At 46.1% G+C, this 19,439-nt stretch overlaps 1 protein-coding gene across 3 annotated transcripts in view; it reads left to right on the top strand.

The window, feature by feature from the left end:
- The window catches only part of DIP2C (disco interacting protein 2 homolog C), a 411,195-nt gene that overhangs the window by 334,942 nt on the left and 56,814 nt on the right, over window positions 1-19,439 (top strand). For all 3 annotated transcript variants that reach the window (XM_030321072.1, XM_030321069.1, XM_032593812.1), the window contains exons 26-30: window positions 3,618-3,741; window positions 4,185-4,306; window positions 5,379-5,490; window positions 5,578-5,687; window positions 13,662-13,792. In XM_030321072.1, the coding sequence (XP_030176932.1) occupies window positions 3,618-3,741; window positions 4,185-4,306; window positions 5,379-5,490; window positions 5,578-5,687; window positions 13,662-13,792 (599 nt within the window). The remainder of the gene's footprint in view (window positions 1-3,617; window positions 3,742-4,184; window positions 4,307-5,378; window positions 5,491-5,577; window positions 5,688-13,661; window positions 13,793-19,439) is intronic.

The raw sequence follows: 19,439 nt of genomic DNA, 5'->3' as shown, positions 1-19,439 counted from the left end.
GGTGGGGAGGAGATCACAGCCATGAGTGAATCCACTTTGGGTCAGCACAGAGAGAGGTGGCTCACTGGTGGCTTTCCTTTGGACATGGCTCTGGACGTGCAGGCAGCTGCCCCCTGAGCCAGTCTAAGGGTCGGACCTGCCCCCCCACCCCCGGCCCCACGTAGAACTTACAACAAATGCTCAGCCGTGGCTGAAGGTCGTAATCACCATGTTTATGGTGGTGGTTTGTAATTTCCACGTCAGTCGCCCTTCCTATCCCGTGGAAGCATAGTGCAAGCCACACATGCCGTTTCACGTTTTCTAAAAGCAGTATTTTAAAAAGATGGAAACCGGCGAGGTTAAATGCTGATGATGTCTAACTTCACTCCGTGTATCCACACCATTGTCTTCCCAGCATGTGGCTCACCACGTTTTCAGGCTCGCCTCCATCCTGCGTGGCACATTCTGTGGATTGTGAATTTGGCGACTTGACAAGGCTCGTAGAAGCCGGTGAACCATTTGGCACCTGCGAGAGCAGCTTTCTTGTTGCAAACAGTGTCCACTCGTACGCTCTTCACCACGGCCAGAGCTGTCGATAGAGCACAAGCTGTTATGTCAGATTTATAGTAGGACATGGGGACATAATTCATTGCAAATCATGGAAAACTTACATTTTGGAGCTTGTTTCCATACAAAAGACCATCTGTTACTCCTTTTCACAAACGTCAGCCAACTCTTTGTAACTTTTTGTTTGTTTGTTTATAACAGTTCCTTCAAATTTTCAAATATAAATCACATTTGGCTTGTTCTTAATTCCTTAGTATTTTTTTCATTTGTTATTTAACCTAATACAAAACTTTAAAGTGGTGCCAAAATTCACAGTCCCTAACACTGAAATCTGCTGACTTTAGAACAGGGGTTGGATTCTGTCACGATTGCACCCAAAACTTATTTTTGGAAAAGTCAGCCCTGATTTCTCCAGTGAGGTGGTTTCACTAGAACTTTCTTTCTCTGGAAACGTCACCCTTTCCTGTGGATGGGGATGGGGTAGCCAGGCAGCCGTTGACCAGGGCTACCGGGCTGCCACTTCTTGGACTGCTCGCCCGTGACTGCTCCTGTTCTGCAGAGCCGGCACCGGGGCCATTTCCCCAGAGGTGGGGGTTGTGCTGGAGCTCCCACAGGGAATCTGGGGCTGCGTGCGGCCTGTGCCCTTGTGGGCTCGTGAGAGGTGGGGTATGGACATGTTCAACCCTGCATGTGGGGGAGGGGGGTTGAGAGAGGCTCTGGACTGCCTGGGAACCAGCGCTCCTGGCCCCAGCGTGGCACCTTCTGGGGGCTTGAGGACAGTGTGGATCTCCAGGTTCCCTATCGCTGACTCTGGAACTGGACGCCCCCCCGCCCATGGTTACCACCTGTGGCGGGGGCTTGTCTGTCCACCGCCGTAAACCCAAAGAACTACAGACGGTGTTGTGAAAGCTGTTTCAGAGATCAGTAGGGCTGAAGGACAGCATGCCAATTAAATTTCACCTTTTTTAAGTATGTCAGTGGGAATTTTCACAGACTAGGGCCAAAACATCTTTTCAGATATGCTTAGGCTAATGGTTCTGAGCCACTGATACCTGGCAATCTCTCAGGTTTTGTCTCGTGATGGAAAAGTTGATCATTGATAGGGGATTGGCATCGGATCTCCGAAACTCAGGAGGTCGGCTCCAGAATCTGAACAGCCCAGAACGGGAATATTTGCTACTTAAGACAAGCAGACCATACCGGCGGCCAGAGGGTGGGGACAGAAAGGAGGGCCGAGCTCAGTGGTAACGTACAGATGAGCCCTCTGTGCTGGCCCTGCCCACCGTGGCACACCTCCACCCACCGGCATCGTGGCTGTGCCTGTCTGACGGCCAGGAAGGTAGCGCTGGCTGTCCTCCCGGACAGCTGGTGCGTGAGTGTCTCGGCCGGCAGGATGGCCCCCCCCCCCCCCCGCCAGTCTGGGGATCAAGGTGGTCCTGGGCCTCCCCATCAGCTGTACCATCTCACTTTGAAATGTTCAAAGGACACTTGGCTCAGTGAGTGTGTTCGTTTCAGTTCCTTTGGACAGGTGCGGTCTCCAGGAGTGGGTGCTTGGGAGCGCCTGGTTTTGGGGTCACCGAGCTCTCATGATTGGGCCGCGTCTTGCACCCCAGCCTCCCGGGTCTGTCTGGTTACCCAGCTTTGCCACGTTCCGCCGTGGCTCTCTCACCTCATGCGTGTCTCCATTTTCTCATTTTTTAACCTTCCTCGGAAGGAAGACAAGGAAAATGTGCGATGAGAAGGCTCGATTCAGAGAATTGTCACTGACCTGTCCCCACAGAAACCAGTCCCAGCCGGTGGGAAAGGGCAGGAGCCCCTGCAGTCCCAAGCGCTGCTTGTGGGTCAGGTCATGAAGGGGAATGAGTTGCTTCCCGGACCTGCACACAACAACCAGTTATCTTGTGGATGGTTTTGGCAAGCATCAACACCGGTGTTTGTAATCCTGATCATAAAAGGTGGTCCCACACACCCCACCCAGAGCAGGTGTTTCCAACAAACAGGCCATTTTGACAGGAATTCTAACGTGTTTTCCCAGCACCTCCAGTCGCTAGGCCACCACTGCCTGTTTTTAAGGGACCCCAAGGGCCCGGTCACTTCTGTCCACGCAGTGTGACCCCCTTCTACACTAGCACCGCTCCCTGCCCTTCCCTTTGGACTTTTCTCTCCACACATGACCTTTGGGTCCGGGACACCTACCGCACCCACAGGGTCCCCGAAAATCACCCGTGTCTTACTGTTCCTCCTGCCGCTGCTGGCTCGCTCTATCTGTGGGAGCAAACGGTGTCGTCGCAGATTCCGTGGCGTGGAGTCTTCCTGGCCCGAGACACAGAGGGCGGCCTGCCCTTCACCCTGTCAATTGCTTTTATATAGGGTTTCATCATGAAGAGCAGGGTTTAGATTTTATTTATTTTCCTCAACTGTTTATTTTGAAATAATTGGAGATTAGTAAGAAGTTGCAACAACAGTGCTTTTAACGTATTTTTCAATCCAAATGTGTTTTCCACTTGTTTCTGTGTGTGTGATGTTCTACATAAAATGAATTTGACGAGTTCGTTTTTCACTTTACTGATTTTTTTGGTTTGTTGCTTTGTTCATTTGTTTTTTTGACCTCGACTTTTAACGTGGTGTTTCTTAAAAACGTGTTCAAGTTGTTTTATTTTTCCTGCCGGGTCACCACTGACTCTTCCTGCCCTCGGCAATTATACCGAAGTCCCAGAATTACCAGGTTGACTTTTTTTTTTTTTTTTATTTTTTGGTACGTTTAGCTATTCTTTAAGTGAAATAATTATTCTTGAAAACATCTTTTGTTGACACAAGTACATCTAGATGTCTCTTTGGCACTGCCCTTCTTGGCCAGTGGGAAGGAGAGGGAAGGGACCACTGATAGGGGTCTTTGGGGGATGACCAAAGCGTGCCAAAACCGACTGTGGATGGCCGCACAGTTCTGGGGACACACTAGTGCCCGTTGAAGTGTGCCTTTGAAATAAGGCGCCTGGCTGGTACCTGCAGTACATCTCAGTAAAGCTGTTACGTTAAAAAAAATCCCACCTGCTCGTTCTTGCGCCCCTCAGGGTGCCATCGCAAGCTCGCTGACGTGTGTGCAGCTGCATAAGCGCGCCGAGAAGATCGCCGTGATGCTGCTGGAGAGAGGGCACCTGCAGGACGGGGACCACGTGGCTCTCGTCTACCCACCAGGTGAGAAGGCAGTTCCCCAGCCGCGTGCGGGGCACCTTGTCGCCCACGCCCTAGCTGACAACCGGCATCGCGCTCTGTGTGGCTCCCTAGGTCTAGTTGCGGCCTCTCGCGGGGCGGTGCTGCATGCTGGGTGCCTCCTGAGGTCATACACGGGGCGAAAGTTCGCAAAGACATTTGTGTCCAAATTTGTTTTGTTCGATGTCTGAGGTAGTTCATTTAAGCAACAATAATTAAATCCTTCAGTAAACTGGTGATGACAGAGGTGAGTAATTCCTTAGAGAAATGACAGAAATCAGCCACCTGGGCCGCTTGGGCATCTCGTGCCGAAAGGACAGGCGGCAGGAATTGACAGAACAGACAGAGTCCGTTCCCGTCGCAGCCCCAGGCTGGCACCTCTGCACCGGGGACTGTCACCTGAGCACTTACGCATTCCTCCTGTCTAGGAATAGACCTGATTGCAGCTTTTTACGGCTGCCTGTATGCGGGCTGCGTGCCCATAACCGTCCGCCCCCCGCACCCGCAGAACATCGCCACCACGCTGCCCACCGTGAAGATGATCGTGGAGGTAACCACACCTGGAAGCACTGGGGCTCCCCCGACTCCCCACCCACTGGGGTTCTTCTCCTCCTCCTCCACCCACTCCCTGGGCTCTCCTCCTTCCCCCTGGGGTTCTCCTGCTCCCCCCACCGGGGCTCTCCTCCTCTTCCCTAGGGCTCTACTCCTACCCCCCCACCCCCGGGGTTCTCCTCCTCCCCCCACCCCGGGGCTCTCCTGCTCGTCCTCCTCCTGCTCCCCCCGGGGTTCTCCTTCCAGGGTTCTAGTCCTCCCCCCGCCTCCCCCAGGGCCCTTCCTCCCACCTGTGCCCTGGTCCAAGCGTAGGTCTTCCAGATGGCAGAACCAAGGCAGGGCTAGCTCTGGGGCTGGTGGGGAGGATGCGGCCTCTACCGTCTAGTTCTGGAAATGGGATTTCATGATTTCACTCACTTGTGGCATTAGGGGCCGGGGTGGCTTCCCTCATGCATTAGAGTCGCAGGGCCCTCAAGAAAGTGACCTTTCTCACGGACGTCTGTAAAGACAGTGGGAGTTTTTTGCACCAAACTGATGAAGTCATATATTTTTCTGAAGTTCTCTGCTGAAGATTTAGAAGTGTCCCATTGCTTTTTGAAAGCGCAGATTTATTTTGACTTTTCTTATGCTTGGGGAAGTTGAAGAGGATTAGGAAAAGGTTTTCCCCTTGGAGGAGAAACCACGAGGGACAGCTTAGTCTGGGGATAGCACACGCGAATTCTTTTTGTGGGTGTGTGGGAGTACTGTCCAGGCCACTTCTCTGTTCAGAAAGTCGTGGCCACGTCTGTGGAGACACATGGTGGTTTTTGTAGATCAGAGCTGACAGGGTGGTTGGTTGGGACACTCCTTTCTGAGCACGCTCATAACCGTGGCTACTCCTCAGCTCCAGGAATTTCCAGGGGCCTCCGTGTCTGAGCTCTGGGTCCGCGGTCGCATCCTGGCCGTCATGCTGGCTCCATGGGAGGCGGCCTGGCCCGCTGTGAAAGCCGCTGGCCTCGGGGTGCGTGGTGAGCAGCTGGCCGTGCGCGACTGCTCACCTCCTTCCTCCACAACTTGTTCTCTCACCTCAGGTGAGTCGCTCTGCCTGCTTGATGACAACACAGCTGATCTGTAAGTTGTTGCGGTCCCGGGAGGCAGCTGCGGCCGTAGACGTCAGGGCGTGGCCCCCCATACTGGACACAGGTCAGTCCTCAAACCAGCCAGACACCTGTACCTGCTTGTCTGCTTTGCCGTTGGCTCAGACATGCTAATGGCTTTGTTTTGCTCCAGACGATTTGCCAAAGAAACGGCCTGCCCAGATCTACAAACCTTCCAACCCAGACACGCTAGCTTATCTTGACTTCAGTGTGTCCACAACGGGGATGCTGGCTGGAGTGAAGGTTAGTGACACGGTCTGCACGGTGGCACACGTGAGGGGTGTGTGCTTGCGCTTCACTGAGGCCTTAAGATGCACGGTCACTTCCACGGTTACCTAGGTCAGCCGACTCTTTCCAAATGTCCCAACTATCTCTGTGTGTGTGTAAACACAGCCTCACCAGCCCCTAATAAACACTGCATGTGTTTCTTCCTTGCTGGCTTTCGAATCCCAGTGTTCTGTTGTGAAACTGTGTGCACTGGGATTTCTTGCTTTTTTGCTGTGGATTCTGTTATTGTGTGCTGGAGGACGGCTCATGCTGTGACCCGTGTTCCTGTTAAAGCATGCAACTAGAGTGGACCCCTGAGCAACTCGGGGGGTTAGGAGCGCCAACCCCCTGCACAGTTGAAAATCCACGTATAACTTGTGACTCCTCCTGATAGCCTGCTGTTGACTGGAAAGCTTACCAGTGACCTAAACAGTCGATTGAAACCTATCTTGTGTGTTATATAACATATCATATGATGTTAGGCGTGTTACATGCAAGTGTGTGTATCACATGCACATAGTACGTGGTATGTAGCGTAATATGTACTGCATTCTTACGTAAAGTAGTAAGCCAAAGAAAACCGATTAGGAGAAACATAAACGATTACAGTCCTGCACTATAAAAAGTCTGTAAGTGGGCTGGGGCACACAGACCCGTGTTGTTCATGGGTTCATTGTGCTATGCACGTCACCTCATGAGGACCCTCACAGCTCTGGCAGTGTCCTTGCCAAGGTACTGGTACATCCTCAGTAGCCTCAGGAACTCCTTTGCCCACCTCTGGGGGTCTGACCACTCGGTTTGTGTCATTTACTGCATTGAGTTCTCTTTCTCTACCCTTTTCCCAATTTTTTTTATTGTGGTTGTACATACATGACATAAGTTTACCACAATAACGCACCCAAGTGTGTGGTTCAGTGACGTTGAATATTCTTACACTGCCATGCAGCCGTCCCTCCCTGCCATCCATCCCCATGACTCATCTTATCTTCTAAAACTAAAGCTCGCTACCTATTAATAACTCCCCATCCCCTCTCACTCCCACCCCCATCTCTGTGATTTTGATGGCTCTGGGGACCCCGTAAAAGTGGAGTCATGTGCACTGTCCTCTTGCGACTGGCTCATTTCACTCACCGTAATGTCCTGGAGGTTCATTCGTGTTGCCGAGGGCATCAGAATTTCTTTCTGAGGCTAAGTTAATATTCTGTTGAAGTGCGTACCACATTTAACCTGTCCGTCGATCCCTCAACGAACACTAGGGTTGTCTCCAAGTTTTAGCTCTTGTAGGCATTGCTGCTGTGAACACAGACATACGAACATCTCTTCAGGTCTTCTGGGTATATACGGAGAAGTGGAATTTTGGGGTCGGGCGGTAGTTTCCGTCTTTAACCTGGGAGGGAGTTGCCATACTGTTGCCCACTGTTTTTCCTAATGATTAGTGATGTTAAGCATTTTTTTCATGCAGTTATTGGCTGTTTGTAAGTCTTCTTTGGAGACATGTCTATTCATGTCCTTTGAATCAAATGGCTTGGTTTTTTGTTGTTGAGTCTTATAGGTTCTTGGTATATTCTGTATATTAATTTTCTCCTCTTCTTTGGATTGCCTTCTTACTCTGTGGATGGTGTCTTTCGATGCACAAAATCTTTAAATTTTCATACAGTCCAATTCTGTGTTGTTTTTGGCCTGTGCCTTTGGTCACATCCAAGAAATCATTGCCAAATCCAGTGTCATGAAGCCTTTGTCCTTTGTTTTGTTCCAAGAGTTTTATTGTCTTAGGTCTTACATTTCTGTCTTTGATTCAATTTGAGCTAACTTTTCTGTGTGGTGTGAGGTAAGGGTCCAACCTCTTTCTTTTGCATTTGGAGATGCAATTTTCTTAGCACTTTGTTGAAAAGACTGTTGTTTCCCCAACTGAATAGTCTTGGCACTCTGGTCAAAAATCAGTTGGCCAATATATGCAAGGGTTTATTTCTAGGCTCTCTGTTCTGTTGATCTGTATGTCTGTTTTTATGCCAGTACTGCACTGCTTTGACTACTGTATATTTGTAGTAAGTTTTTAAATCAGGATGGGGGAGTCCTCTAACTGTGTTTATTTTCAAGATTGTTTTGGCTATTCAGATTTCTTTGAGATTCTGTATGAATTCTATGCATTTTCTACTTACACAAAAAAGTCATTGAGATTTTAGTAGAGATTGCAGTGAGTCTGTATTGTTTTGGGTAGTATTGACATCTGTGAATATGGTGTGTGTTTCCATTTATGTGTGTCTTTATTTTTTAGCAATATTTTATAGTCTTTTTTTTTTTTTTAATTTTTTTTTTTTCAACGTTTATTTATTTTGGGACAGAGAGAGACAGAGCATGAACGGGGGAGGGGCAGAGAGAGAGGGAGACACTTAATTGTACAAGTCTTTCACCTCCTTGGCTAATTACTCAGCATTTTATTCTTTGATGCTATCATAAATGAAATTGTTTTAATTTCCTCTTCAGATTTTTCACTTAATGTATAGAAATGCAAATGATTTCTGCATGTTGACTTTTTATCTTGCTACTTTAGTGAATTTACAATTTTTAACAATTTTTTGTGTACGATGTTTAGTGTTTTCTACATACAAGTTCATTTAATCCATGAAGAGATCATTTTATTTCTGCCTTTCTAATCTGAATGCCTTTTATTTTTTTTTCTTACCTAATGGCTTGGGCTAGAACTTCTAGTACTATGCATAGAAAGAGTGAAAACAGGCATCCTTGCCTTATTGCTGATCATAGAGGTAAAGTGTTGAGTCTTTCATGGCTGAGTATGATGTTTACTGTGTTCTTTATATATGGCTTTTATTCTATTGAAGCCTGTTTTTTCTACTCCTAGTTTATTGAGTGTTTTTACCATAAAAAGATGTTGAATTTTGTCAGATTTTTTTTTTGCATCAATTGAGATATCATGTGTTTTTCCCCCTCGTTCTTTGAATATGATCTATTACATTGATTTTTTTTAAGATTTTATTTTTAAGTAATCTCTATACCCACTGTGGGATTTAACTTTATGGCCCCAAAATCAAGAGTCACATGCTCCTCTGACTGAGTCAGTGAGGTGCCCCCATTGATTGAGTTTTCATTTGTAGAGCCTACAATCCCTTACAGAAATAAATCCCACTGATGTATAAGCTTTTTAATGTGCTACCGAATTGGGTAAGTGCTTTGTTGAGGATTTTGGCATCAGTGTTCCGCAGAGATACTGGTCTGTAGTTTTCTGTTTTTATAGTGTTTTGTCTGGCTTTGGTATCAGAGTTTTACTAATCTCATAGAATGAGTTAAGAAGTGTTCCCTTCTCGGGGGCGCCTGGGCAGCTCTATCGGATAAATGTCGGACTTCGGCTCAGGTCATGATCTCATGGTTCATGGGTTCGAGCCCCACATCAGCCCCTCTTTCTTTTCCTCCCTTGTTTGTGTGCACATTGTCTCTATCTTAAAAATAAGTAAGTAAACTTAAAAAAATAGTGTTCCTTTCTCTTTAATTTTTTGGAAACGTTTGAGAAGGACCAGTGTTAGTTCATCTTTAAATGTTTGGTAGATTTTAGCAATGAAGTCATCAGGTACAGGGCTTTTCTTTGCTGGAAAATCTTCTTTACTGATTTGATCTTGCTTTACTGCTTTTGGTCTATTCAGATTTTTTATTCTTTATGATTTAGTCTTGGTAGGTTTTGTGTTCCTTTTTTAAAATTTTTTTAAACTTTATTTTTGAGAGACAGAGACAGCACAAGCAAGAGAGGGGCAGAGAGAGAGGGAGACACAGAATCCGAAGCAGGCTCCAGGCTCTGAGCCGTCAGCACAGAGCCCAGTGTGGGGCTTGAAACCACAAACCTGAGATCAGGACCTGAGCCAAAGTCTGACGCTTAACCGACTGAGCCACCCAGGCACCCCAGTTTTGTCTTTCTTCTTGATAATTTGGGTTTCAATTTCCATGAAATGGAATTTCTTCATTTCATATAGTTTGTGCAGTTTGTTGGTGTGCGACTGTTCATAGTACTTTCTTCTGATTATTTTTGTTTCTGTAGAATCCATAATGTCCTCACTTTCATTTCTGATTTTAGTATTTTGAATTTTCCTTCCTTTATTCTTAGTCCATCTAACTGGAGGTTTGTCTGTTTTGTTGATCTTTTGGAGGAACCATCTTTTGCTTTCAGTAAGTCAACTCTTCCTCTACCCTCTGTTTATTTATGCTCTAATCTTTATTACTTCCTTTTTCTGACTTGGGGTTTAGTCTGTTCTTTCTGTCATTCCTTAAGTTGTAAAGTTAGGTTGATGTGAGATCTGTTTTGTTTTTTAGCCTAAGTTTTCATGTAAATTTCTGCAGTCAAACTGCTTTTGCAGGGCACCTGGGTTGGCTCAGTCAGTTAAGCGGCTGACTTTGGCTCAGGTCATGATCTCATGGTTTGTGGGTTCAAGCCCCACATCGGGCTCTGTGCTGACAGCTCGGAGCCTGGAGCCTGTTTTGGATTCTGTGTCCTCTCTCTCTGCCCCTTGCCAGCTCGCTCTCGCTCTCGCTCTCTCTCTCTCTCTCTCTCTCTCTCTCAAAAATAAATAAACATTAAAAAGAAGTTAAAAAATAACTTCTCTGTTACTCATTTCCTGCATTACTGTCTTGTTTTGTGCTTAGTTGATTTTTTTGTAGTGAAACATTTGAATTCTTTTTGTATATATTCTACAGCTTGTGTCACTCAGGTGACAGTGGGGGTTGAGTTGAACACCCTACAGTTGCAGTACTCCAGTTTGGATTATACTCGCTTAATTTCAGGAACACACAAAACTGCTCTGTGCCCGCCTTTCTCAGTTGCTGATGTCACAAAGTTATATCTTTATATACTGCATGGCCCAAAATATGTAGTAGCAAGTCTTTTAAATGCATTTCTTAAGTCTCAAATTATATAGGGAAAAAAGTGGAATTTAAACCCAAAGTTACAATAACAATCATTTTTTCAGCTAATGATTATTTTTTTTTACCATATTTTAGTGTCTTAAATCATGTAGAAAATGAAAAGTGGAGTTACAAAGTATTGCTACAATTATACTAGTATTTATAATTGAATTGTATTTACTTTTGCTGAGATCTAAATTTATTTCACATGACTTTGAGATATGTGTAATATCTTATTATTTCGATCTGCAGGAGTCCCTTGAGCCTTTCTTTCATGGCAGGTCTGAGTGTAATTGAGTACATTAATGAGTACTTAAATGTGATGAGCTCCCACAACTGTTTTTTTTTTTTAAATGGGAATATCTTACTTTTTCCAAAATTAATTACCATTGATTGCCCAAACTTTCCTCGGGAAGTTGTAAGACTTAAACGGACTCCAGAACTCCAAAGAGTCTCATCATTTTCTGACACAGTTGTTGTCTGGTTGCTATGGAGACAGTCTTCCCAGAATCCTCTCCTCTGCTTTTCAGTAGAATCTGAGGTGACACACCAAATAAAGTGCAATATCAAATAAAATAATTCTTCAGAAGCTTTTTGGAGTACAGATTTCTTTTCATACCAGGGTGAGTGGCTTTGAGCTGCCTCCTGTCATAGCCAAACAGAAACACACACTTGTGATCGTACCATTTTCATGGTCTACAGAAGTGGGGGCTATAATGTTACATCGTGATTCGATAAAGATACTTACACGTGAAACAGATGAAGTGACGTGACTCTTGGTAATTCCACTTAATAGAAATGTAAACCCTAGTAATCCCAGAGGGATAAATAATTAGACTTTTCTCTGAAATCTTCGTAAGTTTTTATTAAACTTCTGATTGTTTGATGAGTACCTGAGGTAAAATATGTTGTGATGTCACTTAATGAAAACCCATTTGCCTTAAATACTGAGAGATGTAAACAACCGAAATCATCTGGTCATGGTCTTCTCATTGAATTCTCTTCTACCTCTTTGGTTGCACATGTCCTCATGTTTCTCAGAAATTTTGATTCAGTTTCAGCTTTTGGTCCAAATGTCATTAAGTATTCAAATATAGAATGAACGCTGAGAGAGACTTGGCCAGTAATCTGTTTCCCCCCTAACGGGCACTATTTAATGTCTGATTTAGTAGAAGGCCCATGAGTATATGTTTATGTGTTCAATTTAAGTTTTAAAATACTAACCATTTAAAAGTTTAATTTGAACTCTGAAGATTTCTGATAGACCCTGGAGAAACGTTTTCACTTCAATGGGGAAGTCGTGTGGAGGACCCTTCCCTTCAGATCAGTGGCCCTCTGGGCTTGCCCACAGGACGCTGTCATACTGGTGGTGGCTCTCCCTTCCACCGAATGTGCAGCTGCCGTGTGCCCAGGGAGTGGACACTTACTTTAACGTCAGCTAAAGCAAAACTGCTCTGGAAGGTAAACCCACCCAAGAGGAGAGCTGAGGCACATCCCGGAAACACATACAGTTGCCCTCATCCCTGCTTCCTCCCACTGTGTCTACTCTCACCGTCTGTTTCAGAGTAGGGCATTAGAGCTTGTTGTCTGGGGCTTTTCAAAACGACTTATCCAGGTACAAGTCTGACTTCCTAAGAATTGGGAGTTTTTCCTCCAGCGTGGGCTGTTGGGCTGTGATGTTGGCAGGTCCAAGACTGGTGCTTGGAGACGAGTCCTTTAGCTTTCCTGGTTGCGTTTTTCTTCATCTGTCTGTGCTCCTGTCACTCTGATGAGTTCTGCTTGTGCTCACTCAGCCTCAAGACCCAGAGCACACTGGGGTCCCCCAGGGTGATATGAGAGCCCCTTCTCTGCCCTCCTTATGCTCTCTGCACCCATTGTGAACGCGCTCACAGGCCCTGCAGTTACCGGAGTTCTCTCTCAATTTTCCACCAGACCCAAACTCCTAAGGTCAGACAGAGGCTGTGTTTTATTCTTCTTTGTATTCTGAGCACCTAATACAATGCCTGAGACATAGCATGTACTCCATTAACGTATTAGTATTTGCTGAGCTGAACTGTTCTCAAGCTATAAATAACGCCTGCACAGAGTAGGGGTTCAGGCAAGGTTTGTTTTAGTGGCGAATCTGGGAATGTGGCTAATTTCGGTAGCTAGGATTTTGCTGACTCCCGATCTAGTGGGTGGGCAGAGGTTGAAGGCATGTTTCAGAAACCCAGCCTTGTTTCTTCTTTAAGCAAATATCGTGGCCTTAACAGCAAGGGAAAATGAGCTGTATGTGCTCACTTCTCGAGGAATTCTGCATTACCTTCTGTGGATTGTGCGGCGGATCCGTCGCGAAACCTCCCTCCACCCACAGCTTCTAGCAGGGCTCCCACGCTTACCGCAGAAGTGGCCCTGGCCCTGGCTTCTCGCCTCTGTTGCCGGCGCGACTCACGGGCGCTTCCCCCAGGCATTTGGGCGGGTGGCCCTGAGTATTAGGGTGCTTGCTCCAGCCCCCCACACGGTTCAGCTGCATGGGACGTTCACGTCACGTTAACTCCAGATGTTTTTCAAACCACAAACTTGGGAAAATTTTCCTTTTCCTCTTAGGCTTGATTGGCTAGGAAGCTTCTGTGAGAAAACTGATTTTATGAGATATATTTTATGCTGTTTGGCAATAACTTCCATCACGTGGGAGCCCTCTTACTGTCACCTCAGCGATGCGGGGAGACGGGAGCGTGGCTGTTGTCCTGTGACTAACGCTGGTTCTGGCCCGAAGCTGTGTGACCTTCAGCACGCTACCTTCTCTGAGCCGGTTCCTGCCACTGACATGGGATGTTCACCCACGCGCCCTGCCGGCCCTACCGCATGACAGGCGTGTGTGGGGCACGCACCTGGGAGGGGCCGTGAGCCGCAGCGTCTAGTGTCTCCCCGCCTTCTTCCCTGGGCTGTGGGATCGCCGGAGAACCCTGTGCGTGCCCACTTCCTGTTGGGGTGCGGGACGGGGTCGCTCCAGCTTGGGCACTGGGTGTCGGCCACGTGGACTGAGGCGGCCTTGCTGTCTTCCAGATGTGCCACGCAGCCACCAGTGCCTTCTGCCGCTCCATCAAGCTGCAGTGTGAGCTCTACCCCTCGAGAGAAGTGGCCATCTGCTTGGACCCGTACTGCGGACTTGGGTTTGTCCTGTGGTGCCTCTGCAGGTGAGTGTCCTCCTCAGCGTCTTTACAAGGACGAGGAAATCAGTCGCGTGCGCCCCCCCTTGAGACCGTTGGCAGAGTAGACGCTAACGTCTGGGGAGGACTTCCACTTGCAGAGGGGCTGGCTGCAGGGGGCCTGCATGGGTCCCTGCGCCAACCCCCCTTGGATTCCACATCCCGCAGCGTCTGGAGACTGTGGTCTCCGTGAACTTCGCTGACACCTGCAGAAATGACAGACTCTGGGCACATTCTGGGAGGCTCTCTGGTGGGGCCCCCTGTTTTCCAAGCGCAGGACTCCAGCCCGAGGCTCCCAGCAGTTACCCTCGGCCTGGAGTTTGTGTCACATCGGCGGTGAGAGCTCAGGCTCTCTCTTCCTTCAGGCTTGTCCCTGGCGCGGGCGGGGGAGGAACGTCAGCTGCAGGAAGGCCGGGAGCAACCTCCATGAGCACTCCCCTCACCTCCCAGCCGCGGTCACCGCCCCCCAGCCGCGGTCACCGCCCCCCAGCCAGCAGCCACCCAGCGTCCAGCCCAGAGCAGGGTCAGCAGGTGCTTGTGGCGAGGATGAACTTGGGGAAGTTCATTGGCATTTTGTCCGACTGCATATGTGTTCCCTGAAGAAACTGTAGAAAATATGCAATAACATAAAGACCTCAGTAATCATGCTGCCCAGTGATACCAGTTAACAGGCCCTATTAGCATTTTGGTATACCGTCTTCCAGTTTGATTTCTGGTGTAGCGTACTATGGTTTTATCGTTAGCACTTTGAACATCTTTAAGTACGTGAAGTGCCCCCCATCCAGCTCCCCGTGGACCAACATTTGGCCCGCTTTGTTTCACGTCCCCTTCCGATTTTTAATGCAATCACCAGACAGCACACTTTCACCATAAACCTTCAAGTACGCGTACAGTTTTTTTGTAAGCATGTGCTAACGTAGGTATAAAACGGAGCTGCAGTATGAAAGTGGTTAGGATTTCCTTTTTTCTGGCCGACATTCTCTAATGTCTTTAAATGTGCCCCTCAGCTATTCTAATGCATTCATAATATTTAATAATATGAAGTTGGATTAAAACCCAATCCTATATTTTTGAAAAACACATTTCAGTTAGAACAATTAAACTTTTTGAGAGAGCAGATGGAATTGAGTTAAAATACTTAATGATTTCTGCCTCACTGTAAAATGCAATAGCCTTGTGGGTAACTTTTCCTCTCGGGAAATAGTTTAGGATGTGCTATTCCAGCAGTAGTGCCAGCGACCGTAGACATGCTTGGCCAACTAGGAAGGAAGCCGCCCTGACCTATCTACTTTATAGGAGACTGTCCACGTGTCTGTCTGTGTGTCACTTGGCAAGGTGCCGGTAAAGCTGAAGCCAGCAATGGAGTGCTTCGCCAACGCCCATGCACCAACACGGGATGCTCACTAGTAGCAGTGAGGGCATGGTGGGGGCTCTTAAAAGGAGTTATAAGGAACCTTTACCTAATGAACACACCTCCTGCAAATTCACTCGGCAGTCACAGAATCACAATATTCTGTCGATTGCCCCTGCAACACTAGAAATCAGTATACCATAGCTACAGACTTCTTCCTTCTGAGGTCCTCTATAGAAACAGATCCCATCAGAGTTGCTTAAAGACCAGACCTGGGAGCATCCCTCCCACCCCACCCCCAGTGGTGATGAGGATGTCCAACACCCATAAATCCTGCACACACGGTTTCCTCTCAGATGAGCTCGCGTTCCTTCAGGAAATGAACAAGATGAACCTGGATGTCATTTTGTGCAAGAAAGTGCTCACAGCAGGGCGGTGACATGTCCTTCAGAGGGGCTCCCATTGGCCAAATTGGGGCAATTTCAGCATCAAGGTAAAGATTATGATAGATGATAACGCTTTGAATAAAACGGGAAATTATTTCACTATTCAGACAAACAGATGTACAGATTAAAAGCTCCATTGCTACGGCAGACGTCTAGAAAATAGTAGTTAATTATGACGGGAAGGAGAGAACCTTCACGGTGGAGACTTGGGGCAGGGGTGTGTCACCCAGAGGGTTGCAGCGGGGAAGACAGCATTCCATCCAGGGTCTTCCTGGCAAAGATACTTCACTGACTCCAAGCCAGGAAGCATCAGACACAGACTAAGGAGGGACGGAAAGCAGCATGTGGACACCGGTGTCACAGAGGCCTGAGGACCCCACTCCCCGCCAGGCAGGCCGATGGCGTCTGTGGCCTTGTCTCCCAACGGGCTCCTTTTGCTGTAAAAGACACCATCAGGACAACTGGCAAAACTTGACTGAGGGTCCCAGACTTGGGTGGAAGAAACGTATCTGATCCCTGATTTTGATGCCCGAATTGGCTTTGTAGAGGAAAATAAACTTGTTTATTGGAAATACCTGCTGAAGTATTTGGGGTTGATGGGGCATCAGGTCAGTGACTCACCCTCAAATGATTCAAGAGGGGAAAAAGTATTTCTATTCAAAACTTTTCTGTAACTTTGGATTGTTTCAACATTTTTAAGACGTTGAATGAAACAATTTTTTATGTCTTCATTCTAAAGTTCCTCCAGTCACAAAATAGAGGATTGTGTATCTGAGACTTGAGATATAACAGAGTTGTTTCAAAATATTCATGTGTGTGTTTATTTTGAAAGAGAGAGTACATGCAAGCAGGGGAAGGTCAGAGAGAGAGAGAGAGAGAGAGAGAGAGAGAGAGAGAGAGAGAGAGAGAGAGAGAAATCCCAAGCAGGCTCTATACTGTCAGCGTGGAGCCCGATGCAGGGCTTAAACTCACGAACCATGAGATCATGACCCAAGCTGAAACCAAGAGTAAGATGCTTAACTGACTGAGCCATCCAGGCGCCCTTGTTTCAAAATATTTTTAAGATCAAATGTGTCTTTAAAAGCATTCAGATAGTTGATATTCATGGATTAAAAGTTTTAATATTGTTAAAATGGAAATTCTTTGCAAATAGGTTTAGAGATTTGATGAAATTCCTGTCAAAAATCTCAGCATATTTTTTGTTTTGCAGAAATTGATATTGTCCTAAAATATAAAGGAAGAACCCACAATATCTAAAACAATTTTGGAATAGGATAACAAAGTTGGAAAACTCAGACTTCCCGTGTTCAACCCTTACTATAGTAGCCAGGACAGTGTTACACTGGCAGAAAGGTAGGTAGGAAGGTAGATACAGAAAAAATAGTCAATGAAACACAATAGAGAGTCCAGAAATAGCCCTGTTGCATATGGTCACTTCATTTTTCAGCGAAGACAGTTCAGTGATAAAAGGGTAGTATTTTCAACAAACGATGTTTGGGAATATTGGGCGTTCACCTGTAAAAAGATTAATTTAAACTTTATTTTGCATCATATAAATAAATTCAAAATAGGTTGCAGTCTTTAATGTAAAAACTAAAACTTTTGGAAGAAGACAAATCAGTAAATCTTAATCTCAAGTTAGAGTTCTTAGATATGGGGCAATACATAAAAGAAATATTGGTAAATGTGGCTTCGGTAAAATTAAAAACTTGGGCACATCAAATGGCACTTGATAGAAAGTTGGAAAGACAAACCACACACTGGGGGAAAGTATTTGCAAATCATAACCTGATGCAGTCCTTCCAAACAGATACAAAACGAACTCTTAAAACTCCAGAAGAAAACATGCAACATGAATTTAAAAACGGGCAACAGGTTTGAATAGATATTTCACCACAAATACACAAATGACGATAAGTGCGTGAAAAGATGTTTCACATTCATTAGGAAAATACAAATTAAAACCAGTGAGCTGACACTTCATACCCACTGGAGCAGATACAGCCACAAACCCCAGAAAATAACAAGGTTGGAAAGCTTCTGTTTTCCAGTTTCAAAACTGTGCTACAGAGCAACAATAACCAAGGGTGTTCAGAAACTGGAATTCTCATATGTTGTTGATGGGAATGTAAAATGGTGAAATTTTTAAGTTTGGCATGCTCTTAAAAATTAAGCATAAATTCGCTACATGACCCAGCAATTCCACTCCTAGGCGTCTACCAAAGAGAAGGAAAAACACACAAAGACTTGATGTCCGTAGCGGCCTTCATAAAAAAGAGGAAAAGAAGCAGGCAGTGCACACGTCCTAGCTGCTGGATGGACAGTGTTGGTCGTATCCCGTGATGGAATACAGCTACAGTGTGAATAAACGTCAAAACGTCACACTAAGAAGCCAGGCTCCAGTACCACGTGTCACACGATTGTATCATAGGACGCCATTTACACGAAATGTGTGGAGAAGACAAGTCTATGGAGGCAGAAAGTGGGACAGTGGTCAACTGGGGCTGGGGTCAAAGGACGATCGAGCCAGGTGGACCCAAGCCATACATGTGTGTGATGGAAGTGTTCTCGAACTGCGTTGTGGTGATAATTCTACAACGCTGCAAGTTTAGTAAAATCCTTTCAATTCCGTGCTTCAAGTGAGTGGATTTATGGTACGTGCTTTATACCTAAGTGAAACTGTTTAAAGAAGACCGCCCGTCATCAGGATAACTGAAGAGCACGAGACAGTAGCCCGCAAGGCGCTGTGTGTCGTCACGCCCCGCGTCTGCCTTGCTCCAAGTGCCCGAGTTGTGATAGCTAACTGAGCCCCCCCTCCTTTTTTTAAATTTTTCTTTTTTACCCCCATGTGTCTTTTTAGCCATCTTGTTCTCTTTGAAGTTCAGATCTAAACTAGAATTTTTCAGGTTCCAGAAATTCTCAGAGGTTAAACGTCTTCAGTATAAGCAACCTGCTATCACGTAGGTCTGTTTCGGAAGTATTTGTGGCTACCGCCAAGACGTCAGTGCTGGCTAGTAGATGAAACCGTTCATCAGCATCTGCTGGACTGAGCAAGGAAAGGGCATATAAAAAATTCATGAGTCGGGCTTCCTGTCTGTCCTCTGTTATCAAGATGTCATTATTAATGTTGACTTCCATCCTACTTGTGGGAATGAGGAGAACAGTGAGCTGTACTTAATTTTCATAAGTGTGCTTGGCATTCTCTAGCTTTGAATTCCGCACAGGGACCCAGCGCTTTCATGTGTGAATGGTTCAGAGGAAGCAGATCACTTGTCCTGATGTGTATTCTTGAGAAAACTACTCATGGGTGCTTTGTATTTAATTTTCTGCATTTGAATCTCCCTACGATAGTATTTGTAAAATAAAACCCTGGGAACAATATGGAAATGATAAATTGCCATCATTAAAAGGAATATCATCATAAGGTTTTACCTGCATTGTGATTCCCTAAGATGTGTGGCTCAAACGTCACTGACCGTGTTTGGAACCTGGCACTGGCAACGTAAAAGTCCTTGGTGAGAAACAGCGACTGTGTAAATTTGAGCTGCAATAAAAATCATGCAGGGAAATTAGTTAAGTTGTATTATTAAGCCTGATTCATGAACAGGTTGAATAACATTTGCTGTTAACAGAAAACTGTGCCCCATCACTTCTCAAAGAAGTGAGATGCTTGCTTCCTAGTGGATAATTATCATTTATGAGGTTTGTAATGTGCAGGCTCATTAGATCTTAGGCCGTTGGCTGTTGTATGATCCCATATTTGATCCCAGTTTTGCCCCTGAGGTTCTTCTAATGTTAATTTCATGGGGGTACATTTTCCATTATTTTTATTTCTTCC

The sequence above is a fragment of the Lynx canadensis genome, chromosome B4 (genome assembly GCF_007474595.2).
Source record: "Lynx canadensis isolate LIC74 chromosome B4, mLynCan4.pri.v2, whole genome shotgun sequence".
In the NCBI taxonomy this organism is placed as follows: domain Eukaryota; kingdom Metazoa; phylum Chordata; class Mammalia; order Carnivora; family Felidae; genus Lynx; species Lynx canadensis.
This window is presented reverse-complemented; position numbering and strand designations above follow the sequence as displayed.